The sequence below is a fragment of the Mycetomoellerius zeteki genome, unplaced genomic scaffold, assembly GCF_001594055.1.
Source record: "Mycetomoellerius zeteki isolate Tzet28-1 unplaced genomic scaffold, Tzet1.0 scaffold430, whole genome shotgun sequence".
NCBI classification, from domain to species: domain Eukaryota; kingdom Metazoa; phylum Arthropoda; class Insecta; order Hymenoptera; family Formicidae; genus Mycetomoellerius; species Mycetomoellerius zeteki.
Genome location: NW_017257425.1, coordinates 368504 through 396243, shown reverse-complemented (window position 1 = coordinate 396243; position 27740 = coordinate 368504). Strand labels below are relative to the sequence as shown.

At 34.2% G+C, this 27740-nt stretch overlaps 3 protein-coding genes across 6 annotated transcripts; all 3 read right to left on the bottom strand.

Annotated features, from left to right (window-relative positions):
* Positions 1-13199: 13199 nt before the first annotated feature.
* LOC108726582 (E3 ubiquitin-protein ligase RNF13) lies at positions 13200-16267 on the bottom strand. The gene is made up of 7 exons (XM_018454236.1): positions 16073-16267; positions 14734-14923; positions 14430-14641; positions 14180-14354; positions 13901-14056; positions 13619-13828; positions 13200-13541 (listed from the first exon to the last, which is right to left on the bottom strand). The coding sequence occupies exons 1-7, from the start codon at positions 16247-16249 to the stop codon at positions 13321-13323; spliced, it is 1341 nt and encodes a 446-aa protein (XP_018309738.1). The 5' UTR covers positions 16250-16267; the 3' UTR covers positions 13200-13320.
* A 4487-nt stretch (positions 16268-20754) lies between these two features.
* On the bottom strand, positions 20755-26871 carry LOC108726607 (peptidyl-prolyl cis-trans isomerase G). Of its 4 annotated transcripts, none has more exons than XM_018454283.1 (5): positions 26661-26871; positions 22248-23947; positions 21833-22003; positions 21297-21425; positions 20755-21188 (listed from the first exon to the last, which is right to left on the bottom strand). In XM_018454283.1, exons 2-5 carry the CDS (start codon positions 23931-23933, stop codon positions 21030-21032), a joined length of 2145 nt encoding a protein of 714 aa, XP_018309785.1. In that variant the 5' UTR covers positions 23934-23947; positions 26661-26871; the 3' UTR covers positions 20755-21029. The 4 variants fall into 4 exon arrangements, with proteins under 4 accessions (XP_018309785.1, XP_018309784.1, XP_018309783.1 ...); XM_018454282.1 differs by lacking the exon at positions 26661-26871 and adding an exon at positions 26465-26536; XM_018454281.1 differs by lacking the exon at positions 26661-26871 and adding an exon at positions 26253-26332.
* LOC108726609 (phosphatidate cytidylyltransferase, mitochondrial) lies at positions 24882-26254 on the bottom strand. The gene has a single exon (XM_018454285.1). It carries the CDS (start codon positions 26083-26085, stop codon positions 24991-24993), a length of 1095 nt encoding a protein of 364 aa, XP_018309787.1. The 5' UTR covers positions 26086-26254; the 3' UTR covers positions 24882-24990.
* Positions 26872-27740: the final 869 nt, after the last annotated feature.

The window sequence follows — 27740 nt, the reverse complement described above, 5'->3', positions numbered from 1 at the left end:
CTCTCTCTCTCTCTCTCTCTCTCTTTTGTTCCTCGTTCCCGCGGGAAGAGATTTGTAGGGCGGATTCTTTCTCCTCGCGGAAGTCGCGCCACCTGCGTCCTTGTTCTTGCCCCGTGGCAACGGGATTCCCTTCTCTCGATGGGGGCACCGACGACGTTAATGGTTCATCGTCGCCAACAAACATCTGATCTCTCGTTTTCGTGATCGTCGTGAGTCGTCGCAATATGCAATATTCAATGTACTCGTATATAGATTTTTGTATCCCTCACTCATGTACGTTTTGTATCCACGTCAATGACAGCAACGTGATGGGCGTCATCGAGCGCAAGCCGCCATCTTCGTTCTCGCGCCGCTCCCCGTCCGGGAACGGCGGCTTCGAGCGTTTCCATCCCCCCCTTGCGATCCTTCCCCTTTACGTCTCATATCCTCATCAACCCTCCGTCCATACAACCGCGATCCTTCTCGCTCATCCCCTTTCTCTCATCTGTTCCCCATCTTCCTTCATCCCCTTTTCTCTTTCTCTCTTCCTCCTCCTATGATTTCTGTTTCTCTCGTACCATTAACCGTTCCTCTCCTTTCCTCTCTCCATGTTGCTGCCACCCCTCTGTTTCCTCCTCCAACCACTGCCTACCCCCGGCGCATACGGCGCTACACACACGGTCGCTTTCCGACTCTTCTACCCCCTCGCTTCCTCTGATCCCCAAGTCTCATCCCCGCGGAGAGCTCTTCGTCAGCCTCCGTTTTCTTCTTCGTAACTTCCCCGTCGTCCCTCCTCCTTCTCATCCTTCTTCTTCTCGTCGCTGCCACCCCACCGGTTCGCTCTCCTCCCGGTCCCCCGCGTCCTCCAGTGCCGACGAACGGGGCGCTCGCCGAAAAAAAGAGAGGAGAAAAGCCGGCCCAAGTACGATCCTCGACTCTCTTGCGCGCGTGGCGCAGTATGGATTTGTGCTCGTTCCGAGATTCGAGCGACCATCCGAACGACCCGAATATATCGGCGGTGGTGGCGGCGGCGGTGGCCACGGCCGCGCGCCGCGGCGCGCGTTATATACATACGCTTCGACTTCGATCGGCGTCGAGGTCGAGAGGCCGAGTCGAACCCGAGAGGATGAGAAAGAAAGGAAGGAAGAAAGAGAAAGAGAGAGAGAGAGAGACGGAGCAAGAGAGAGCCCACGAGAGATCGGACCGCGCACGATCTGGGCTGACTTCGCATTCGTCTGGTCTCGGCTTCCGATTACGAGGAGCGATGGATGTACCACCATTCTTCGCGGTGCTCTCGAACAGTAGAGACTATCCTCTTATTCCAGAAAACACTCGAAGAGAGAATGTTCTTGCGGAGCTATAAGCGCACGATAACGCTTATCGGTGAAAGAACATCGCCGATATTAAGCTGAAGTTCATTCGGTCCATAAAGAAATCCGCAATGTTTGACCGTTATAGAATCGCGTAGGGAAAAAGTACAGAGGAAAAGAAAAGAAAGAGAGATTGAGAGAGTTTAAGATAAAGAGGCAGCTCTAGAATAAAAATAATTAATTTTCCATATATTATTTAGATGACTTTTTATAATATTGTATATTTTTTATAATATAGATAGCTATGTGGAAAAGAAGTATTATAATAATAATATTAAAATGAAAAAGAAAATATTCTCAAAATAGCAGTAGTATTCTCTTTGCTATTAATAGTATTATGGAAATTTTATTTATAAATCGCTTTGTAAGCTTCTAACAATTTTTCAGGCTTATAACTTTTTTTTGTTACCTCACGCGTAAAATGATGTGTGTGATAAGTCTTGTCTATCATATATCGATGCAATTTTTTTTGCAAATATGTGTATTAACTGATTATTTTTTTCTTTGTCCCGTTTTTATATATATTTTTACGTATGTTAAGAAATGCGAAAGAATAAGAAAGATTAAGAAATCAAGAAAGAATTTTTTCCTACTAATATCATTATATAAATTATAATATATGCCGCACATTTGTGACTGTAATTTTTTAAAGTACTTAATTGAAACCAATTTCAAGACTTGTGTTATGTATATACGGGGGGGAGTTTAATAACTAAATCTTAAAAAAATAGATTGTTATCATTAACTGAAATATATTTAGATAAAACTTGTCTTGAGACATAGTTTCTAATTCTCGCAATTCAATAATCGGTTCTTAAAAGCTGTACATGTTCGTATTATATTTGAATCATTATCGATAAAATATTAAACTGGAAGTAATTGCATATTACTTAAATGAAATCCGGATTTATATTTTTGACAAAAGCACAATTTTTACTTATATAAAATATCTGACTTGTTATTTAAGAATAGATTTTTAATACGATCTGTAAAGAAATATATAATATTATCCTTTGTTATTTCTATTTCCTGATATCATAATGCTATACAATTTTTGCATGACGAATCTTTTTGTATTGTATATTGATCCATGCAATAGCAGAGAAACTCGCTTTTTTGAAATTAATCTTTTTCAAACTCGATATGGACGTGATATGTCAGAGATACAGATATTCGAGAAACAAAGTTTATCTTTGTTTTGATCGAAAAAGAATTTACGGAAACTAATTTAATTATTATTTCTTTCCAATTTGTTATACTTTAAGAGCATTGAAATCGTATGATTTTTAGAAATCGAGAGAAATGAAAACAGCAAGATTAAGTCGCGCAATTTTTTAATTAAAATTACAAGATTTGATTGATTAAAATTATTCAATTTTACTTTTTTAGATAAAAGTATTAGAGAAAGCCATAGAAAAATAATAGTAATAATAATAATAAATTAATTTATAGATATATTTTTTATCAAAATGTATAAATTTTATTTTTCATTCTTTATAGAAATTCAATTTAATACTGAAAGATAGTGATTAATTATTTATTTTGTGTATTTATTAAAAGCACTGAACAATAGTGCTTTTAATATCTACTCAAAATACGTAATTAATTACTTCCAATATTAAATTTCTGTAAGAGAGTTATAAAATAAAATTTAATCCTTTTTCAAAATCAAATTCTCAATTAACCATTTAAAATTTTATTTAAAAAAAGAATTATAAATAATTTTGGTACAAAATTTATTATTACACATTTATACATGTATCGATCAAATTGCGTATTCGTTGAATTGTAATACAAGTTACATTTCCATTTAAAAACGCTCTCAATCGAATAAAATTATCATCTTTTAGGTAACGCTCCACAAAACCTGCTGAGAGCAAGTGTGCGATAATATAGTCTATTCATCGAAATGTAAGAAATATTCAACACATTTCTGTTACGATAATTTCTGTAACACACGTTATTATGTTCGTATTATTGGTGGCGGAACGGTTGGCATGCGATAATTAATATTTGTTTTTGAATACGTATAACGTCGCGGCGCGCAGTTACACCGCGCCCTGTTTACAAAAAGGTTGCCGCGCTATTATTGTCGTTCATTGTCGTTCCAACACTCGAGTCGAGCGAGCCGTTCCATGTGAAGTGTTATGACATGACGCCGCAAAATGTGTCACGATAAGCATTATGATGATATCACATCAGGTATCAGAAAGAGATACATCATTCTCGATCAAATCGGATTATCCGTCCACGCGACTGATTGACTCTTGCTAGGTATTTGCGCGACTCATAAATATGCCGAGACACTCTGGTGACACTCTGGAGACAGACTGGTTGTTCATTACGAAACGGGTGTCTTGCACGATTATCTACAGTCTTAAATCCTTCGTGGTCCAACATCTTTTTCACTGCTTTCCTGGTTCAACCGGATCACTGGTGCTTGATTATATTTTTTAAAGAGTTTTTGGACTCTAAAAAATATGAAAAAATTCTGCACACAGAAAAATATCACTTATTGCTAAGAAATGTAATTACTCAATTTATTTTCTTCCTTTTAAGTAATAATTATCTTTAATAAAAAATATTTTCTTGATAACAATCTTAAAATATACTTATTACAAGTTTTAGAAAAACTCATTATTATTTATTCGAAACAGGAATTTATTTTCTTTTGAAGAATATTATAAAATTGATCGAAGAAGCGACTTATAATAAATTGAATTTGTTTTAATTTAATAATCTTGATTGAAGTATTTAACTTACTAGGATTCTCAGAACATATTTTAAATAAATTTGATGCTTGTGGTGAACTTATGATAAATTTCCGGGTATACTAAACTTTTGAAATACTTGAAGTAATTATTACTCGCGTACAGTAAGCATTTGTGCGTGATACATTCTTTCAACATTCAAGAAAACGATTTTACAACGATATAATTCGAAACATTTTTCACTTTTTTCGTACATGTCCAAATTTGACATGCAATAATTCGAAATTGAAAATTCTGTTCTTTAATGAGTCAATTCTAAGCAGAATCGTAAGACTTGTAACGTGTTCTCGTAAAACTTGTATATATAAGAACTTATGACTAGTATTCTAATTTTATGCATATGTATCTTAAGACGTACGATTATTCGTAAATTTACGATTTCTTATAAATTTTATAGCTAGTAAAAAGCTGCCAATAAAAATATTGTATAAAGATATAAGCAATTAAAAATTCTTACAAATCTTACAGGAATATGTTACAAGTCTTACGATTTTGCTTAGAATTTAGGTATAAATTCCAGGTTGAATCATGGAGAATTAAGCATAAAATACCTTCAGTTTAATGTACTTTCTCGGAAAAAATCAAAGGAAAACTAACAAAATATTAAAATTTTTGTAAAAATAAATATGTTTCAATAAAACTGTTTTTTTAAATTTATCTTCGTTAGATAAAACATTTACGCGTCAAAATTTGTGAGGATATTTTATATCTACAACCAAGCTGTATAAAGATCGGAGCGAAGGGATCGAAATACGTAATAAATTAACATTTCGTCGTGATTTACCTAACGATCGACGATTATTTCTTGAAGGACAATTAAACCTGAATGCGTTCGGCTTAGCGCTTTGAATTCTTCGTTAATTTGAAAATAATTTGGTCATCGCTTTTGCGATGATCATCAAGAGTTCAGAGCAATACATGAATCGATGAATTGCGCGATTTACATGACAGAATGTGCGGATTAAGTGATTTAATTAACGAAATGCAATCATGGGCGTATATAAGATTTTTTCATGTGGGGAGGGGAGTTTTATCAATTCTGTTATATATTACATAAAAACAATTTTTTACTTTATTTAATGAATTGCTTTTTTGAATGTTTAAAACTTAGAATGTCTCCTTCTCATTTTTTATTTTAAATGAGAAAAATATTAGGTTTATAAATCGTAACTTTATCTTTTTCCTAAAAGAGTACAGGCAAGATATAGTTATTAAAAACGAAATTTGTAATTGTATATAGTATACTTATTTGTCTTACTGCATTCTGTAGATTCTGTTCAAAAATTTGAAAATTTTCGTTATACATCGGATACTGTCAAAGCTCTAACGGAAGTTTCAGAATACGAAATTACTCACATAATCGTAATGAAAAGAAAAAAAATATTTTACGTGATAACAAAAAATTTACTCAGAGTAAAAAATAAAGTTGTATTTTTTTATAATTAAAAATGCAAAATTGAACAAAAAATTTTGGGGGGTTGAACTCTAAACTCTTCCTCTAGATACGCTTGTGAATGCAAATGATGTGTCGACTGTTTAATTGTATCTCGCAGAATTTACGTGCTCGAATTTTATCGCGAACATGTCTCGATAAATGTATCTTTCCGGACAGTTCGCTCGGTTTAATTAGTTACCGATAATGAATTGACTTGTGTTGTATCCGCACGAAATCGATAAATATTGTTGACATCTGAATTTCTTTTCGAATCATCAAATTTATGTAATAAAAGAACGCCATAATTCGTCGATCTTTCTAGACGATCTCATGAATATCTAATAAAGTATCGCGATTGTCATATTATTATAACAATTAATTTAATCTCAATCGCGTTTCGTGAGTATTGTTTCGTTAGTGATGTACTGAAGGAATTTGAGATAAAGAGGCATCAGATTTAATGGCAGCCTCATATTGATGAGTTTCTTTCTCCATTAACTTAAAATGGGGTAATTAATTTATAAATATCATGGCAACATATCACATTTCATAGATCTCTTAAAACGTGGATGGACTATGATAAATTATTATAAATGTTTAACTCTCTAGAATATATGTGTAATTATCCATCGATTCATTGTGTACACAAAAAAGCACACACATAAAGCTTACAGAATAGAACTAATAATTATTCTTGAGTCGTTATTGATCGATTAAATCACTGGCACACCTTAATGTCATTAATTGATTAGTAATTACAAGTGAAACAAACTGTTTGAAATATACCATAATTTTTTTATAGGAAGTAAATAAAAAGACAAAAAAATATTTCCTACCTCTGTATACTTAAAAAAAAGCAATGTTTAACTTTTGCATAATTTTTCATCCTTTCAGTAGTGCGTTTCACAAGGTTCTCGCTAAAAATGTAAATATGAAAACGAAATAAAGTGAGAAATAAAGTCTATGCAAAATTGTTCTTTATTATTCGAAGAATGGAAATTTGAAGCGTCATAACGAAATTCACACAAAAATATAAAAATTATTACTGATTTTAATTTCAAATACCCGGATTCATTAATAAAAGAGTTAAATCTAATAAAAGTAATGTTTTTCTTTAAGCCAAATACTTTAAGTAGAGACAAAATTTTCAGAAAATAAAATTAAAGATATTACATAGATATAATATAATTATTTAATTAATTTTAATATCAATGCAACATAATTGATTAAACTTTTTAGTTTACTGCTCGTATATAAATATTTAAAATATCGATCAGTTATACTGGTTATACAATATAATGAATCTACAGAATAAAGCGGAAAACGTGTGATAAAGCCTATTTGTTGAAAAATATTAAAAATGTCACGACTAAATTATTTACAATTTACTTATTTTGTATTATAATATACGTTAATATTTTGTGATAGTCAGACCGTCGCGTTGGCGTGTATAAGTTTACACCTGTTAGTGCGCAGTCATTCGTTTGCCAAAGTTCGTGCGAACAGGTAGCATACCTCCGGGTATCGTCATATTTCTTTTTGGAACATATTTGCGACAAACGCAAAATAATACGAAACGTTGTATTTACAATTGTTCACAGTATACGATTACTAGTTCACACGGTTGTTTTCAGCTATTCATAAATAGATCAAGATGACAATCGTGTTTCACGAAACAGATATTTTATATTTTTTGATTTATTCATTTTAAATCAAAACCCGATAAAGAACAGGATTTATTGTTCGCGAGAATTATGAACAATTGTTATTTTTAGTTAGTATAAAATTTGTCTCTCGCTTGAGTATTCTCAATTCTCGATTATACTTTGAACGGTATCCTACACGAGTTATAAAAAAAGCAACGTAATAACAATGGCATATTGGAGTCAAGCGCGGTAATTGTTTCGCAAATAAAACTGTCTTATATAAAAAAATAAAATATATTTAATAAAGTCACCAATTATAAATCGATTACGTGTTTTGGCTTTTGATTTGAGCCCTCCTCAGATCGTAAGCAATTACATACTTAACAGACCGTGAAGGATCATGGCAAGTTACTATCAACTTTGGTCAAAGCATCGCTCACAAGTGATTGACCGATTGCTTGGCAAGGACTTCATGATATGCATCGAAAATCCAAAAAGAATAATAAATAAAAAGTATAAATCTCGTATATATTGTAATTTACAACTATTTGATGGAAATTACTGACCATGTTCGAGATTTTTATGCGATTCTTTTTGGATTTTTAATACACATCCTTTTAACCTTTTTTTAACATATGAAAAGAACGATTTCGCAGAAGTGTTTAAAAATTTAGCTAAATACAGATATGAAAATTGTGTTGTACTATAAAAATATTTACGTAGGATCCTCAAGCTTGGAATGTCAAAACTTTTTTTGCAGCATTACTCATTATGCTTGAACCTTTTACATAATCATTTTCGTCCAACAAAATTATTCTGAAAATTGCATCTAGCTGTAGATATTTCGGCAAAACATTCTTTTCGTGTATGCAAATAGAGGACCGTCAATTGAAATCGTTGAGGATGGTGGAAGGCCTTCATAGGTTGACCTATTTTTACTAGAGATTTTTCTTTAACTTTAAATTGAGACTATATATTTTTTTTGTTGATAAAAGTTTCGGTTTATTTACGATCTCTAATAGCAACTGTATCTAGTAAAATATCTAATGGAAATAATCTTTATAGTATTTATTTTTTCTTTATGGAATTCAAATATTTTTATCTTAAGGAGTCTCTCCTCCCCCCCTCATTAAAGTTTTGATTTATAATTATTAAATTTTACGTAAAATATTATAATGATTGTATAATAGCAAATATGCATCGAAGTAATCAAATTATATTTCATGTTTTATTAAATTTTAATGTAAAGTAAATCGTATGAAAAATTATGAACAATGAAGAAGTAAGAAATAAAGCAGAAGCTTTTTTTAAAGGAGAAAAGAAGACTGCCGATTATGATCGGTGGGAATAGAGGATGGTCTTCGTTGGCCCATTTTTATAGGCTAGAATTTTAGCTAAAATTGAAAGTGTAATTCAATTTAATTATAAAAATCTAGGCCGAGTTTGGTCAAAGTACATTTAGTTGCAACTGATATCCGGTAAAAGCGGAACAGTCTATATAAAAAGGTAAAAAATTCTGCAAGAACAGCTGTTTCATCGAGTTATTTGAATTTAACAGACCAGCTGAGAGAAAGAAAGAAGGAATGAAATGTTGCAGCTAATAATTCGAACGAAATTCTGAGGATATTTAGAGTATTATATTGTATTCTATAATATTTTCTTTAATCTTTATTAATTTTTGTAATATATAGTAATGTAATTGTTTTTCAGATACACGAAATTTTGAATCAATTAAAATTAATTTATTGATTGATCCAGTAGAAAAATTTTCGTAAAAATTTCGGAAATATTAAAAATTCTCGTTTATATACAATTTTACTAAATTAAATATATTAATATTAAATATGTAAATGAATTTATGCAATTTTTTAAGATACTAGAGAAAATATTCAGAGGATTATTTAAATTCATGATGAATAAGATGTTGCAATAATTGGCTTGCGCTGGATCTGCAGTGTAATTAATGAATGTGATATTTTAATGAAATCATGTTTTATGATCAAGAAAGAGTAATCTCAAAGAGTGTTAACTGCTCTGTTAGCCATTAGATTAAAGTTTTAATTACAGTAGCACAAAAACATACTATAAAAACGCCATTAAACGGTAAATGAACTAAAGGCTTTATGGTAACTTTTTCATTCTTGGAATCCTCCGCAGAGAGCGGCTTTGCTGGATAAAAATAAATGCTAAATCGATAGCAAATATGCATCGAAGAAAATCTTTTCTGTGCTAAACTATCTACCAAATCATTGAATGTACCATTGAATATACTTCGAATAATATTTATTAATGAACAACACCGTCATGAACAATTGAGTAATCAAGTGAATATATTTTCCTCCAACACTACATCTTTAAAAATTGTAATATCATTATTATCATATTTATTATAAATTTTCGAGAAATACAAAACACATTTACGATAACTAATCTAAATCATAAATTATTCATAACAAGATCGCGAAGAAACTTAAATCCCAGTTGAAATTATCGGTGAACAATTTTGTTCGTCTCCGAGTGTGTTCTGGCGTTAACGCACTTAAAACTTTGACTTGAATTATTTGGCGGAAAGATGTTGTCATCCTCTGGGACTCTATACTGACAAAATCAACGCATTTTCCTTGAGATAGAAGTTCAACAAAGTTGGAGAAGAAAGACTATTCGAATTTGTGTAAAATGATGTGATACTACGAGAATGTAAAAAAAATGTGCGCATCTGCCGATGTCGGACGCTTATTTTCCCATGCATACGCACGCGTGTATCCGTAATACCTATACGTACACGCGGCGCATCGATGGTCACGTTGCGTGCGCGATCCGCACTCTCCCTTAGTCTCAAGGTGGAAACGGGGGTTGCGCATGGCCGTGGGTGAAGAGAAATTTTCGCGAATCGATAATACGCGACCAGCTGTAGCAACGAATTAGCCACGCGGACGGTTTGCCCGTCACATCGTTGCTTGGTCCATCCACAAAGTAATCCCCGAAGCTACCCCCTAGTGCCACGTTTCCTCGCAACGCTTTTCGGCACACCACTCACGGCTGGAGTTCTTTACATAATTTATACAATTCATGTTATATCCTGGAAAAGACCAGTTCTAGACTCTCGAAATATACGTTTCTTTCAACATATCAATCATGATTCCAAAATCTATGAGTTTATGTTTTCCGATAGAGATAGATCAATAAATCATGATTTTGATGGCACGATACATCGTAACAAGAGGCCTGTTCTTTTTAGCTAAACTTTTGCATCAGTTCATCTTTCTTCCTCTTCTTTCTTCCTGGAAAGAAAAGGAAGAAAGATGAACTGGTGCAAAAGTTCAACTAAAAAGAACAGGCCTTATATGTGTACTTATATAACAGCCATGTCCAAAAATGAGATGTAAGACATTTTAAAAACGTCTAAAACATGTCTTTTTGTAAAAGGCGTCTTAAAATCGTTTAAAAGACATTTTTAGAAGGTCTTATGCCCCAATTTTAGACTTTGTGTTGTCTGGGGTAGATTGTAGGGAGAAAAGAAAAAAGGGAGGACGATGCCCTTTACAGAAATTTAATACTGGAAGGTGGTGATTAATTACTTATTTTGAGTATTAATATTGTTTAGTGTTTTAACTCAAAATAATTTTCAATATTAAATTGAATTTCTGTAGGGGTGGAGATGTTAAGTATGCGAATAGTTGAAGGGTCGGCATCGGGGTTGCTGCGATAGCGAACGTAGAGAGGATGACTCTCTTCGCCGGTCGGGGATGACGGGTGAAGTGGTCTAGAACGACAGAATTGGTAAAACAGCACGATCGCCTTTTGCCGTCGCGTGTGTACACGTCTCGAGGCAAGGTACAAAGCGAAGACGTGAACTTCGAGCGGCATTGTGCCGTCACGTGCACTCGTCATGCCCGCGGCTGCAAAGCGTTAGCTATTAGACCACCTTTCTTGACATACAGCCGGCGGTACCGTCAAGATAATGCACTGACCTCCGGTTCCTCCGAGATCATCTTGAAAGCCTGATTTGCAAGCTCCTACGATCTTCGTGACGATAAGTTCGATTTTAGATAGGAAATAATCCTGGAATTCGATCGGCTGTTGCAGCCCCTTCTTCAGTAGTTTCTTCATTTCGAGGATCTTTGGATTTCATTTTCGAAAATCCTCGCTTTCAATCCGCATTGTTTGATTTTTAGAAAAACTGTTTGTATTTTGTTTATAGACGCTATTAAATTCTCATTTTTACCCGTAATTTCTTGAGGCTTTATTTAGGCAATTTCGATTTCAAAGATTGACTCGATAAATTTTCTCTCATTTGATTGATTGTTCTGTTTGTATATACTGTAATTCAACACTTCATCTTTTAATTTATAGCTCTCGATTTATAAATTTCTCTTGAACTTGGTTCCATACATTCTGTTATTTGACGTATCGCATCTTATCGACTATCAGCAAGTATAGTTGCAATAAATATCTTCTGTATCTTAAGACTAAGATAAGTTACATAGTGCAAAAAAATATAAATACATTTTTATTACATTACATGTACATAATATTAAATGATAGTAAATATTTTTTATTTCGATTTGACGATTATTTAAAAAAATTGAAAATATCTTTCAGGCGTATTCTTTGTACATAATAATATCTTCCTGTTGTTATTTATAAATTTTTTTACATTTTGCCACATTTTCTTCATTCATAGTCGAGCTGTACGTTTAAACAACATTGTTTCTATTAATTTCGAAATTAAATTGCGTATGTAACTATACTATGAGCAACAGAATATTGTTTCTGATTCGATAAGCCCTCGCAATGATTTTCATTGATGCTCCATTCAAGTGTACTGTCAATTACAATCTTAAAATAAAAGAATAGAACCATTAATATATGTTAGTGTTATGCTGATGTCCTTCTGTATTTGATTTAAATTGAATATGATTGTCCCTTATTATAGAATCACATAACATTTCAATTGTTTATGTCGATAAGAAATGAAGTAAATACATCATTTGACAGTAGCGAAATTTACATGTAATTCTTGACAGATCTTATTATATACAGCCCACTTCATATATATATATAAGTACTAGTCTACTTTTTATATAAAACAGTACAGTTAGTTCACATAATATACTCTGGATAACAATATATTTTTCGTAAAACTTAACGCGGTTAAAGATTCAATTTCATCAACTTAGTGTTTAAAGTTGACGGTTCACAGTGTCCTATGTCCTGCATTGAAAGGAATCTGCATATTTTTGGTCTCTTGACTGTATAGTATTAGTAGGTAATATTTATATGTACAAACCCGATGTCGGCAACAAAGTTATGTTCGTCATTTTACAATATCATCAGCACTGATCAATACAATAGTACTGATCACTTACTATTAAATCATTATTAAACTTAGTAAACTTATCTAAGCATGTATATATATATATTACATCATATTTAAATTTTGAATAATGATAATATGCAATTTCGATTAAATTCAATCAAATACAAAAATTAAATTAGGCCACAAAAATTTCTAAGCTAATACACAAAATAATATTTTGTTAAATGAAATTAGAAAATTTGTAGTCTTACCTAAATATATATTTAACTGAAAATAATTTCAATCAAGGATTAGTCAAGGAGCAATAATGAATAGTTCTTGAAAATAAAAAAAAACAAATCGGATAATTATACATTAATATATACATTTTTTCATTATACATGAGTTTTCGTACGTGAATCAAATTTAAAATATCTCTCAAAAGATGTTTGCAATCGCATATAAAATACTAAAAATTATTAATCTCTGCACAATACGTCACTGTCGCAAAAGAAAGAAAACGATAATATTATTACGTAATTCATCAAATACATATTAGATAAATTAGTGCGAAAGAATATTTGCCATAAAGCAAAGTTAAAATATCATTATTTAGAAAGAAAAAGATAATAATTTTTATATATATATTAAAAATACTATCTAATTTCAGATTATTTATATATATATATTCATCTTCATCGTATATAGCTTTATGCCGTGCACACCATAATATTAACGTATCTTTCACGGAAAAAAGAAAATTTTAGCAAGATACGAACAACTCATAATGTATAATGATAGTCACAGCTGTGTCAGGCCATTACGTAATAACATCGTTTCTGTTGGAATTACTGGCCGTCACCGACGCATTATCTGAAGTCTCTACATAATAGTCAGAATTCGAGATCACGGAATTTACCACGATCCCGCGTCGTGTCGGTGCGATTTGAATAGGTGTTGAAAATGATTGAGCGTCCGCGTATAAACTCACCGTATGAGGATTGGTACTACTAGTCGAATGTTCCAATTCCTGTGATTCGCCTATAGATCGAACAAAATACGTCATGAACATTTTTCATAGCAATATTATATGCCAGATAGTAAGTAATTAGTCTTACCGTTTATACTATGAGTATCAGATACCATAAAAACGGTAACACTGGATGGTTCACCGGCACTAGTACTAACGCCATCCTCGGTAGTAACGTAAGACTGCTCAGAATCGGAGCTATTATCACTAGAATTACTACTGTCGTGTCTAGCTTGTGATCTCCTAGCTCTGTTAAAAGGATTTTCCCTTTGCCGTGTGAATGTGCCTCCTTGTGTACCTAAAAGAATTTCTTTGAGTTTTGCAACAAATCCGTATTATTTATTGATCGTAAAAGAAAATAATCATGTACCTTGATGGCCGTCGCGAATAAGAGGTGCTGTATCATCGTCTGAGTCACTCTCATCGGTCACAACTTGCTCGTCAGCTGCAAAAACCTTCCTTTTGCAAACAGGACAGACCCTTCGATTTTTTGTTAACCAAGGGTCAATGCATTTTGAATGATAAGCTGAAATTAATAAACAAATAGGTAGTAGTAGTTTAATATTTAAGATGTCTGAAGAAAATTCTGGTTGAAAGAATAAAATATCGTTGTAATGGAGATGTCGAGTAATTTGTTAGAGAAACGTACCATGTGCACATGGTAAAACTCGTAATTTCTCTCCTTCTACATAATCATCCAAACAAATAGCACACGTCTCGTACGGATCACCCTTTGTATACTTGTGTATAGGAATCTTTTTTAAACTAGAATTAGGCAGCCTGTGCCTCCGTTGTCGCCTTCTGTCCTTTATGCATCTGACGATCTATAGTACATACGGTATTAAAGTCGGTAAGATAATATGCGCACGCGGAATTTTATCATCGCATTTACGACTCACCATAAAAATAACTATAATTAGGAAACATATTCCAACAACAATAGCGAAAGGCAAGAGCAAATGGGTATTAATATTGAATGGCAGATCATCATTAATTACTACAAAATAACCGTGATTGTATAAATAATTGTCTTTGATAACAAATCCCGTAATTTCACCAACAAACACGGATGGTATCAAAATTCCTACGGGATCCTTTGCTGACATCGGTTCTAAAATAAGATAATCATCTCTTTGCTATGTATTCATTGAAATAGACAATGTTTTAGTGTTACTATGTGTCATTAATATGTGGGTAGTTTACCTAGTTCATTGCTGTTTACATTGTGAATAATAGCAGCATCATATCCAGCTTCCTGTGCCATTCGAATTTTAATTTCAAAGCTACAATTATAACGTCGTATTAACGCTATCCAATTACCAGTGGTATTATTGTTTGGCGGAGGCTGTATCTTATGGCACGCAGTAGGAGGATCGGCATAAACCACCAAGCCCTAGTAAAATTGTATAACATAAAATTATAGAGACACAAAATGTGTATTGTTTATTTGCTACAATAACGACATAACTAAAAAGCTATGATTTTTTAGTTACTTACAAAAAAGGTAAAGGTAAAGAAAAAAGGAAAAATATACTTTAAAGATACATTTTATTCTTCTATATAGTTATTACATCAATTATTTCAAAATTAAAATTATTCCGAACATCAGCTTTGTTTTTTATTGCTGCACTAGACTGCGCTAGAACTTTCTTATCCGCTTTTGCCAAATATCAAACATGCCTATTTTACTTTAAGTATAGAAAGTGTATATTAGTTCAGCTATACAAAACAGACCTATTCGAACTCATTTTCTGAAAAACTTCGTTGTTTACCTAAGTCATTGTTGTAGCAAATAAGCGATATATATATATATAATTCATTATACAAGATGTCTAGTGATATATGGTTATTATTCGGGGATATTACGGAATTAATTCAAGGATAATTCCGGAACATTCTAAATAAAAATTCTTATTTTTCTAGGTCAATTAATTTTCATTAGTTAATTAATTTGTATTGACTCGTACAATATATGTTTTGAATTATATATGTTTTGTATTCAAGTTAAGATTCTATATGACAAATGAATTAAAATGTAAATAAATTTGGAACAATATTATTTATTGGTTTATAAATAATATCTAACGAATATTCAATAATAACGATAATTTTTCTACTATATTCTATTTTGTAGATACTAATCCTATATATAACTATAATTGTAGATATTAAATCCAAGTTTTCTATTGGTAACTTGCCGTATTGAATCTTTAAGGAAGAGCTTACACTCAAATACAACTTTTCTTTTTATTAACGTATCCAAGCATCATATTATTAAAATTATTAATTTATTAGCGCTTCGTCAAATACTTAGATTTCGTAATCTCAAAATTGCTTTGTATCTTTTCCATTTACAATCATCCTATCATAAATAACATAAAGAATGATAAAAATTCCAGATCAGTCTTGAAATTCCAGGAGTTTTCTAGGATATATTAAATTCCAGGATAATTCTCCGGGATTCAAGGACATTCAAGGAACACCCTGCTACAATAAATTATACACATATATAATTTATTATAAAAAAAATTCAACAACATACCTTGATGCCTTCCGGAGATATTATACCCCCAAACTTGGCAGGCATATCGCGAAACTCCTCTTCAATCTGTCTTCCAATTGAAGAAAACACTAAAATATCCGCACTGCTGTATGCAGCGAAAAAAATCAGGAAGATAAGCCATAACAGGACTTGGTGTTTCAAACAGCACTGGCGCATTTTGAAATCGGTCTAAACATCCACCTTTTCATCAAGTTCAGTATTTCCCCAAGATCTCGTTCAAATGGTTCATTCTACAGTTCCTAGGTTTATTTTGCTGTTATTATGAAGAGTGACATCCAATACAGACAGAAAGTACATCTTAAAAAGCACAGCCGGGCTGCTCTGGAAAAAGTAAATATTACATTCCTTCTTATTGTTCCTTATTCCAAAATTACATTCTGTTGCTCAAATATATTCACGAAGTAGATCTCTAGCTCTTAGATATTGATCCTACAACAGACACGATATCCATATTCTAAACGAAGTGATTTACAATACACGCCCAATCTAAACAAAGTAAACAAATATGACGTGCGCGGCCAGTAGAGTACTAACTAAACGATTCCACAAATCGCGCTAGGCATATAATAATCTCCTAAGAAATCGTTCCAAAATCTCCGAGACAAAGCCAACTTTGTTGTCCACGATTTGTAAGTGGATCTCCGCGCAGCTACCTCTGCGGTCCATGCGGTGGAGGGGAAAAAAAATCCTCGTCGACGAGGAGCACGGAGGAAACACCTGACGTCAACGGAAACGGTCGTTTATTCCGCGAAACGAATTCAAGTTGACGATTCTTGCTCGAAGACAAAGGAAACAACACGATAACGTCGAACGAGTCGCGTGCGTCGACGTGCGTCAGAAACGGGTCAACGGGCTAGCTCGATTTTGGAGCTGATCGTAGATAACCAATCTCGACGATGACGTCGCGGGGGAGCGGCATGAAAGATACGTACTTACTCCGAAGTCAATCGCGGGTATCTCATCCGCATGCGACCATTAGTCACTCGACGTCGTGAACGTTCCTCGATCGACAATTGACGAGGACAGTTCCTCGGGATAGAGGGGGGAGGGATCCTCTCCTCTCCACTGTCTTCCTTTTCCTCCTTTCTCGAATAATATTCTTACGCGTCCAGGATTAACGCTTCTCGGATTCTTCCTGGATCGTTCCTGATCGCACGCGATCGCTCGGGTGACCGGACGACGAGAGAGACGGGCGCGTCACGAGCGTGAACGTCGCTTTCGAGGTTAGCTGCGTCTCATTCTTCGATCAGTCTTTCCGTGAACGTCGGACGACGGAAGGGACGGCGACGACGCGAACGGACTACGGTGGGGCGGACGATCGACGCGGCGTCGATCGATCGGATCGGTGTCACTCGCCGTACAAAGAAATTAGCTAATATAGTCAACTACAATCATCAAATGAGATGAGTCGTCACTTGTCAGTCAGTTGGATTTGCACTAGTCGTATACAGTGCGTGTGATACCGCGGCCAATCGCGTGCGTGCGTGGGCGAGAGACGGCCTCGGCACGCAATTCTTTTAGTTTGGCTTTGTAGCCAATCTTCTGGACTTTTCGTTTTTTCGTCCTCTCAAAAAAGAGAAATATATAATATTGAATGACATGTTTTATACAACGAAATATCTAATCATAATAATATTATAATTTTTATTCTAATAATTATATAATTATTGTATGTAACAGATATTATATAAATTATATTATTATAGAATCTCTAATTATTATATTATTATATAATAATATCTTATATTTATTTTAGCTGATTATATAATCTGATTACACACATAATTTTTATTGGGTTGAACAATGCGGTAGTGTTGACTCATTTTATGACTTAAGTGGTAAGTACATTCCAATTGTTTGCAATTTGTTTATATTTGATTTATTCTTGAAGCTACAAACTATTTTTATTAATTTTAATGTATTGATTAACGTTTTAATGAAACAGAAGATGAAATAGATAAATAAATAAAGAGTTTAATTTACTGTTTAATCAGCGATTAAGCAAACTTGTTCAAGTGATTATCAAATTTATTCAAGAAATTCCTGATAGTAAGATTTAAAAACTACAGAAAAAAATATCTCTATTTTCAATAACAAACTACACATTTATTTTATCTTTTGTTTCATTAAAACAATAATTACTATTCCATTGTGTTCAATCAAATAAAAATTATATACTACTGACTAACGTTGACAAATAAAACGCCAGGGAAAAGAAACAGTGAGACAACTTTAATCAAAACATATTTTATTTTTGTGTGTACAAATTCAAAGATTTACATAAATTCTTGACAGAAAACAATAAACGATCATCGAATGATATAAACCTGATAATTGTTCGATTCGTATCTCGTGTCATGAGAAAGTGTGTTGGCAGATCCACAAACATCAGTAAACTAATGAAGTTTAAGATCCTTCAGATCCTTGGATTACCACAATTGTTTCAATTGTCTTAAGATGTTGCTTCAGGTCCACCAAAGTATAGAACCACCTTTGGGAACATGTGAAATCAGTATGATGTATCTTCTATTCTCCACAGTACAAGTGTGACAATGTAGTTTTACTTGCACTTACTACATCCACGCTGTTATGTACCTCCTATAAAGATACGTATCAACAGTGCCAAATGTCGCACTATATACAGTGACGGATTAAGCATTTTGCCGCTCCTAAGCACCAACATCTAGCCGCCCCCAGGTGGCTTCATTAATTTATAAATTTGATAAGAGGGAAAATGGATTTAAAAAAATGATTTATACCCTTGCATTAGCTGTTAAAAATTCAACAATCCTTAATAAATATCGTTTCTGATAACATATTCTCATACAAGAACGTTAGATTTAACAAAAATTAAAAATTTATCTATTGTTTTAAAAAAGCCGCTTTTTTCAAATTGCTGGAAAAAATTTCGGTTTTTTTCCAAAAAATCTTTTTGGAAAAATTACTGTTTTTGCTATGTAAAAGACATAATAAGTAACTTCTAAAGCATTATTTTTATTAAAATTTTTTAGTTATCTCTTTCTATTTTTATACTAACATCTAATCTAACCTTTCTTTAGTATATGGCAAAGCTTAAGTAGACAGATTTTTAACTCTAGTTTGCCACACTCTGATCTAATAAACTCCTGAAGTGTCTCTTTGTAGTTTATTTTTTTTCCAATATTTTGTTACGAATTCAGTTTAAATCCAAATTATTTTCTAGACCTACTATTATCATATAAACATGTTTGGACTCTATATTTTTAATTCTTATATTAATGGTGCAATAGTGTATGTTTTATTGAATACATTATGCGACCTCAATCCTTTATATAATTTCAAAATTTCTATTAACTTATCCCGCTGTGTACCCTATACGCAATTATTTTCTTTACGGAAAGAACCGAGAAGCAAACGTGATAGGTTTTACGAACTCGCGCAAATTTTTCCAAAATGAATTTTTCTACCCTTGGGAAAAAAACCGAAAAAATCCGTGGAAAAAAAGAAAAAATTTATAATTAAAAAATTTTTTTCCAATCCTTTAAAATTATAAATTTATCTCAACTGTGTGAAAAATTTGCCACCCTAGGCAAGTGTCTTGTTTGCCTAAGCGTTAATCCGTCACTGACTATATATTTTGTACTGTTTCACTTATAGAAAATAACGACGAACAAACAACGAGCGGCGTATCTATTTTATACGAGCAGAAATGTACCGTACAATCGTTATTATTGCGACATGTGCATCACTGTCGTTTTCTTTTTTTACGATGCATCACATGCAGAACATTATATACATTACGAATTACAATATTTATAAAATCTTCGTTCGATTGTAATTTATGCAAGTTCGTTGCAAGTCGCACATTACGAAATACGATATGCAGGACACACGACTGGAAAAGTTTTATCTAAAACACATTCGATTTGTAGCCGCAGTACAAAAAGAAAGTAATAACAATCCGCGGTACAATTTACGATACATTCGTTTCGGAAAAAGCTGAAGAACTGAGATTAAAATCGAAATAAAATTTGACGAAAGTTAGTTGACTCCAACAGCAAAACGTCGTTTTTATAAAAAATGTGTTGTAAAAAATGACGATCAGAAAGACACGAATATAACGAAGCTGACGTGCGTATTCTGTTAAAACATTTATGTAAAATTGTCAGTCAAGATGGCGAAAATTCAGTTAATTCAAGGCACCGTTAAACAACGTTCGATATCTGCCAATTTCCTCATGTATTTAATGTAGGGCTCGCTATTATACGTTTAAACGAAAATACGTTTACACGTATAATTAGTATATCCGTTTAATAGAAACGTTTTTCCGAATATACGTGTAATTAATTATCATATGTTTAAACGAAAACACGTTTACACGTATAATTAGCATATCCGTTTATCCCTTTATTAAGGAGTGTGACGAATTGAGAAAATGCAAAAAATTCGATTTTTAATTTTATTAAAAAACGTTAAAATATTCGAAAAAATGTTTTTCATAGATGGATATATTAAATATACATGTAAATGTATTTTCGTTTAAATGTATAATAAAACACGTATATTCGGAAAAATGTTTCTTTTATAAACGGATATGCTAATTAAACGTATAAACGTTTACCTTCAAGTAAATGTTTTTTTGAAAGCGAATATAAACGGATAAACGTTTTACGTTTACACGGAATAAAATTAAAGCCCTAATTTAATGTAGAATGTAAGCTTCATTAACAATTATTTACAATTACCGTAATTTTATCCCCGTAAGAATTCAAACCCGTTTTGTCTATGCGAGAATCTATTGCCGCGAGCCACTGTACTTTCATCAATAGTCTTTCTTTCTACCTGATCAAATCGATCAACTTGCGAATCAATGTATTTAATACAGAATATAATTCCCTTTACAATTTGAAATTATTTACAGTTACTATAATTTTATCCCCATAAAAACTCGAACCCGTTAAATTTGCCCACGTGAGAACCTATCGTCGAGCAACTGCGCTTTCATCAGAATAGTCTTCTTTTGTGCTTGATCAAATCGATTGACTTGCAAATCGATATCTCTATCAAATGGCCTTCTCGTTGATATTCCAGTCCTTCTTGCTTCCTTTTCCTCTTTCTAAAAAATAAAATGTATATAGTACACTACAGTGCAAGTATGCGAATGTATAGATTTAATTAATTTGATAACTTGAAGATAGTAACTTAAAAAGATAAATAAAGTTACCTTTTTTTTCTTGGCAATTTTGCTTTGGTGCATTTCTAGTAACGATTTCTCATGTTTTCTGCTTTTATCTACTTCCTTGTGATATTCATTTACATGTTTTTTCTCTGATTCTTTGAATCTTTTTGCTTCCTAAAAAGTATACCACGAGCATAACATTAGTACAGTAAAACTTCGTTTATCTACACTCCATTTATACGAGTTTGTACTCAGTTCCATTATACAAACTATAGCTCTTATTATCCGAATACCGTAATTCGAATAATAGAAGTTCAACGTGATCGACTTTAATTTTCTGAATGTCGGCTCTTATATTATAATTAACTAATAAATATTAATAAAAAGGAGAGCTAATGAGCCTCTATTATCCGAATTATTTGGTTATCAGAATTTTCTTATTCCCTAACGAACAATTCGGATAAACGGAGTTCTACTGTACACATATAAAATTCTAAAACCTTCATGGTAACACAAATAGAATGCCTCACATTTGTAGTTTAAAACAGAAATGCACATAGTAACATATTTCTTATATTTACCAAGTCCATCTGCTTCCGAGCTTTTTGTGCTGGTGTATCAGTCCAACTTGATCTATCCGACATATCTGGACCATCTCGAAGCCTGAATTTGCGCGGGCCTAATCCAAGATTAGTAGCTTGAGCGGGTGGTAACTCGGTCATCCATTCCTCATGTTTATTTCCAATATCCATCTGAAATATAAATACTTTTTTTCTCGTTGATGAAACTAATAATCTCCAATAGCAATTTATTCGGGTACTGGAAAGTTGTCTTATACTAAATATCCGGATTTATTTCTCTATTATTCTGTGTATAAGAAATTTTATAATACACATAATGAGAGCAAGAATAAAAACTGAAATCTTTCCCAGGATAATTAGGTAATAAAAAAAAATGAAAATACGGACATCTAAAAAAGAAAAAAATTTTCTTTACCTCTTCCGAATATTTTTCATTCCTAATTCTTTGTGCTCTTAAATCTAATTGCTCGTGTACGCGGCTAGTTCTCAGAGCTGGATGATCCACAGGTAGAGGACCTATTGCAGAATCATCATCGGATTTCGGAGATGCGATCAAACCTTCCTCACGCGATTTCAGAACGTCAGGTAGCATAGGGCCGATAATTCTATCCAGCGAATCTTTCTCTCGTTGTCGTTGTAACAAATGTGGTGGCAGTGCTGGCCCGAAAACAGCATCCGCTGCATCTTCTTGCTCTATGCTTTGACGATCGTTTAACTGAGGTAGCAAACGAGATCCAATAAAATTCATATTTTTTTCATCGACCTCGTCGTTAATTTTATCTTCGTCGAGAATATTTATCTCGGAATCAAGTTTATTACCGTCGGACGCATTAAATGCGAATCTTGGTGGTAAAAGCGGACCGTACGTGGATCCGGCTTGATCTAGATTCTTTTCGAATAATCGTGTCTCGTCCAAAGAAGCATTAGAGCGCAAATATCTCTCTCTCGAGTTCGAACGTTCGACATTACTATCACAAATAAGCATTCTTTCCTCTTCACGATACTCAGACTTTTCTCTCTCAGAGTCCATACGAGCCTCTCTCGTCGTGTGCGATGCGGAGTTGAGTAAGGAATCTGAAACGGCACTAGGATTATTATTACTGGAACTAGATGCCGGATCATAACTCCTTTTTTTTACCTTTAATTCCTCCCGCCGTTTTCTCGTGCTGGCTTCGTCGTCGTTCTTTCGCTTAGCATAACTTTCCGACCGGATTTCGGAATCGTGTCTTTTCAGCTTGATCTTACGCGAGTGTGGAGACGACGTTCGGCTCTCGGAATCCCGACTGTCGGACATGTTCTCATCGGTCTCCGATAGAACGTCGAATTGCGACAGATCCAAATCCTTGCAGTCTTGAGCCTCTATCGACGAATCCTTCTTAGTATTCTCGCTCGAGCGAGTCTCACTGTGACTGCGCTCTCGCTCGGTGTTCTTAGGCGAGGAATAGTCCCTTGAATTTTGTGACCTGTTCTCCTTCGATAGCTTCCTGGAAGAGTCGTGCCTCCCGTGATCCTCTCGAGACCGATAATCGTCATTCGAGGACTTGACTCTACTGGACTGATGAGATCTATCTCGACTCCTGTCGCGAGAACGATGCTTGTGCCTTTCGTGATATCGACCTCGGTGCTTATCGCTCGATGTTCGCTCGTCGTGATGGTTCCTCTCGTACGAATGTTCCCGCGAGCGTTGCATCCGGTGGACACTTCGATCCCTGTCCGATTGCCGTTTCGAATCACGCGATCTCTCCCTCGCGTCACCTCCGTTGGAATTTCTGGAGCCTCTGTCGTTCGTGGCGAATCCAGACCTGTTTTCCCTGTGGTCTTTGTGCGAATTTTTACTATCTTCCTGCTTCAAGTTCCTCAACTCATGCTTCGAATGCTTTGTAGAGTGTCTGAGATCCTTGTCATCCGTTTTGCTCTCGTATTTGGATCGTTCCTTCCTGTCTCGATAGCTCTCGCTATGGGATGATTTATGTTTCTTAGGCATCTTTGTTCGGTCCGTAGTATCCACAGTCGCGACCGAATCCTTGCGCGTAGCTTCGAAACGAAATCGCCGTCCGTCATCGCTATCTTGACTCTCAGAATCGGAATCCATCGCTGTCATAGTCTAGTTACATGCTGAAAGTAACAAGATCATTGTAAGTTAACTCTTTAATGATGTGTATATATAAAGTGTATATATAAAGTGGGTATTTTCCAGCAAAGACACAGACACGATGTAACACAATGAATCATTATATCCGTTGTTTGCCTACATTAAACAAGGATGAAACGATTCACTGTATTACAGTGTTTGACTGTCCTTGCTGAAAAACGTCTATTATAATATAATTTATGTGTGTAATATATACAGAGATTCCCATTTTTATTGCTCTAGGCAAATATCTTGAAAAAAATATAGTGGAAAAAAATACGTAAGATACGAAAAAATGCTTATTTAAAAAAATATACCTTTTTTTTACCTATATATTTTTTTAAACAACTATTTGTTTTCTTTATACCAATTGATTCATCTCGTTATTCTATTCATAAAAGTACGATTACCAAAAAATTTATAGTTTACAAGATGTTTAATATTTCATGTAAATATGTGCCAGAATAAGATATAAAAATATCTCGTAAAAACTATCGGTTTTTTTATATCTCTATCTTAATACTTTTATATGCAGAATAATTAGAAATCATATAATTCCGTTTCAAAAAGTGAAGGTGATCTTCATATGTTTTTGGCGTTTCCACTTAGAAAAAAAAACAATGTGATCAAAATATCTGAAACATTTTTTCGTATCTTACATATTTTTCAAGATATTTGCAATTAAAATGGAATACTCTGTACAATACGTGTGTAATGTACGACTATATGTAAAAGATATCTTGGATTATCGTGATATGTAATATGTAATTTTGATAAAGTTTCAATTCATCTCAATGGAACAATTATTTCGAAGAAAAAAAAGCTTTCTATTTACGAGCGTATACCACAAATTGAAGGTATCAAATAATACCTACAAATAAAATATTACATTGTTGAGTGTAACTAGTCATCATTTTATTTGTGATACAGGCTTCGTATAAGAATTTACAAATATAATAATGTATATATCAATATATCAACATATATATCAAGATTGAATTAGCTTTATCTAAAAGAATAGTGGTAACTACTCGACGCGTTTCTCAGCATTCTTAGGCTTTGTCTTCTTTACAACAGTCTCAACAATTTTATTGATTTTATTCGGATCGGGCTTAGGTAACGGATTGGATTGTAACATCTTAATTATCTTGGAGCCGCTGTACTTAACGGATTTTACAAGCCCTGCGGTTACGATTCCTTTTAGACTTTGCGTCACGCTAGACCTCCAAACGATCTCTTTCAAACATTGATCCAACAAATCGCAACATTCCGGATCGTGTGCGATTGCACGCAAGCAATCTTCCGTGTCTTTCGATCTTGGCCCATGAGACCACATCCTGACTAGTTTAATCTGGGGTGTTCTGGGTAAATGATTCAAATGGTGGATTCTAGTTGCCGGGCTGGTGTCCTGATTACACATGACAGCCATGTCATGTGACTTTGGAATATCTACGTAATTGTCAAAATGTTTCAAGATCGGTTCGTACAACTGCTTGAAATGATGCAATTGTGGCAACACAATGTTGCTAATCTTATCTTTATTTTCACCGAAAATCATTCGAAAATCGCCTTGATAGGATAAACTGGTGATCCTTTTGAAAAAGTCAATCTCCGTAAAATGCTCAGGCAGCAACAACAGAGCTGCATGCACAGCCGAATGTAAATTCTGCACCAGTGCAGTACGCAGTTGAGAATTCTCGTCCGGTTCCATCAATACCTTAACCGGTTTATGCAATCTCCCAGCTAAGTACAGGTCGTTCCAGTCTAACAAATCTTCCACCAATGAAACCTCGGATATCACGCCGTACTTAATGAGCTGATCTTCACCTGTTCTTATCAATGTGTTGTAAAATATTTTAGCGCCCCATCCTTCTTGGATGTTAGTGATCGCTTTAGGGCCGAGATATCTTAATGGTTGAGCGTAGTGCTTAGGATTTTTTGCTAAATTCTCTGCGTGCCATTTGTTAGCATTGCGTACAACAAATATGAGATCCAACATGTTATTGCTATCGTTGTTAATTTGTTTGAACGCACCTGATCCATAAGCAAAACAAAATTTCATATTCCCAGGAAACTCCTGAAGTAAATACTTCAGTTGGGGCATTCTGACGATTTTATCCATTTTTCTGGATTATCCGAAGCTCCAATACGACAGGTACTTTCCAAGGTGCGCGTTAACAATACCTATAATTTTAGGGAGCCTCTTACATCGTCCTGCCTAATTTTAATGAAGAATTCGCTAAAGGATACGCTCTATGATCACGACGCAGCCAACATTACAGTTCGCACCATGAGGGTTGACGTTTCACGCCGTGGCGATCATCCGAGATTCGAGGACGAAACGTCGAAGGTGACAGACAATTATCGAGTTGTAATGTCTCTCGTCCTAAGTGCCAACGATACGTGCCTGAGAGATTGCCAAACCGCGCGCTTTCCCAACACATTCGTCCATCTAACCTAGAAACGCAACTCATAAATAGTTCGCTTTCGAGTTTACTTACTCATTGAAGGGGTAGGACTGTTCCTTTCCCGGAAAGGGACTAACCGAGACGGTTCCTGCCGAGGAGAGAACCAGCTCGGGTCGATTTCAATTCGATTCGATCTTTTCGCGATATCAAAACGAATATGTACACCCGCGTGAATACCAGACTCACGTTCACGTATATTCTGCGTATATACGAAACGATCGTAGCTTAAACTCTCGTATTCGTGGCGACGAGATGTCGCGGTTTCCCGTCACGATCGGATATGACGCGAGAATCTCACTTGCTAAAACGCAAATAGAAAGAACTTGCCATTATACATAAACTCGAGAGTTCCGTGACGAAGCGAATCGTTCCCCTTTGCCCTTTAAACGTGATACGCCGCGATCCGGGAACTCGGCAACACCGCAGCAAAATGTAGGTTACGTAGGTCGCTGCACGAAGTCTGTTCGCGTTGTTTGTTCAATGCTTAGAATTTCTATCAGATTTTTTTTTTATCGGAAGATCTTTTGGGGGTACAAAAAGTTTAGGAGAATTTTCGGATGACTTTTGGAAAGGAAAATACAAAGAAGCCCAAATTACAGCTAAAATGTATTGAAAAAATCGCAATATAAGGGATAATTTTCGAACAGACTTGACACTAGGTGTGTTCTTGAGCATATTATAATGTATATTATATGTAAAATTTTATATGTAAATATTATAAAGGCTGCGGTCCAGAACCTTGCTTTAAGAGGCCGTAAGCTATAACCCCGGATCTACAATAGAGTTTTAAGTCTTAAGCTATAAAAAATGGACGAATCTTAGTCGATTATTCTCCTCGAATTCGACTGTGATTGGTCAATTTCTTACGACTTAAGGTTTAGAACACCTATTGTAGATCCGGGGTAAAGCCGCAAGAAGTTGACCAATCACAATTGAGTATGGGAAAAATAATCGACTGTGGTTGGTTAATTTCTTACGGCTTTATGGCTTAAGACCTCTTATGCGTGGTCTACAATGGGCAGTAGCAGTAGTGGATTAAGAAGTTGGCGTAGAAATTAACCAATCATAATCGAATGTGAGGAGAATAATCAACCATGATTGATCGATTTCTACGCCTACTTCTTAATCCATTACTGCTACTGCCCATTGTAGACCACGCATTAGGGCCCTGGCACACAAAAAACTGAAGGCAGTAAGACGTAAGCAGTAAGGAAATCAACATGTTGGATTCGCTACTGCATATATTACGGCCTTATGGACTCTACTGTGATTGGTCAATTCGCTTACTGCTTACATTTTACTGCTTAAG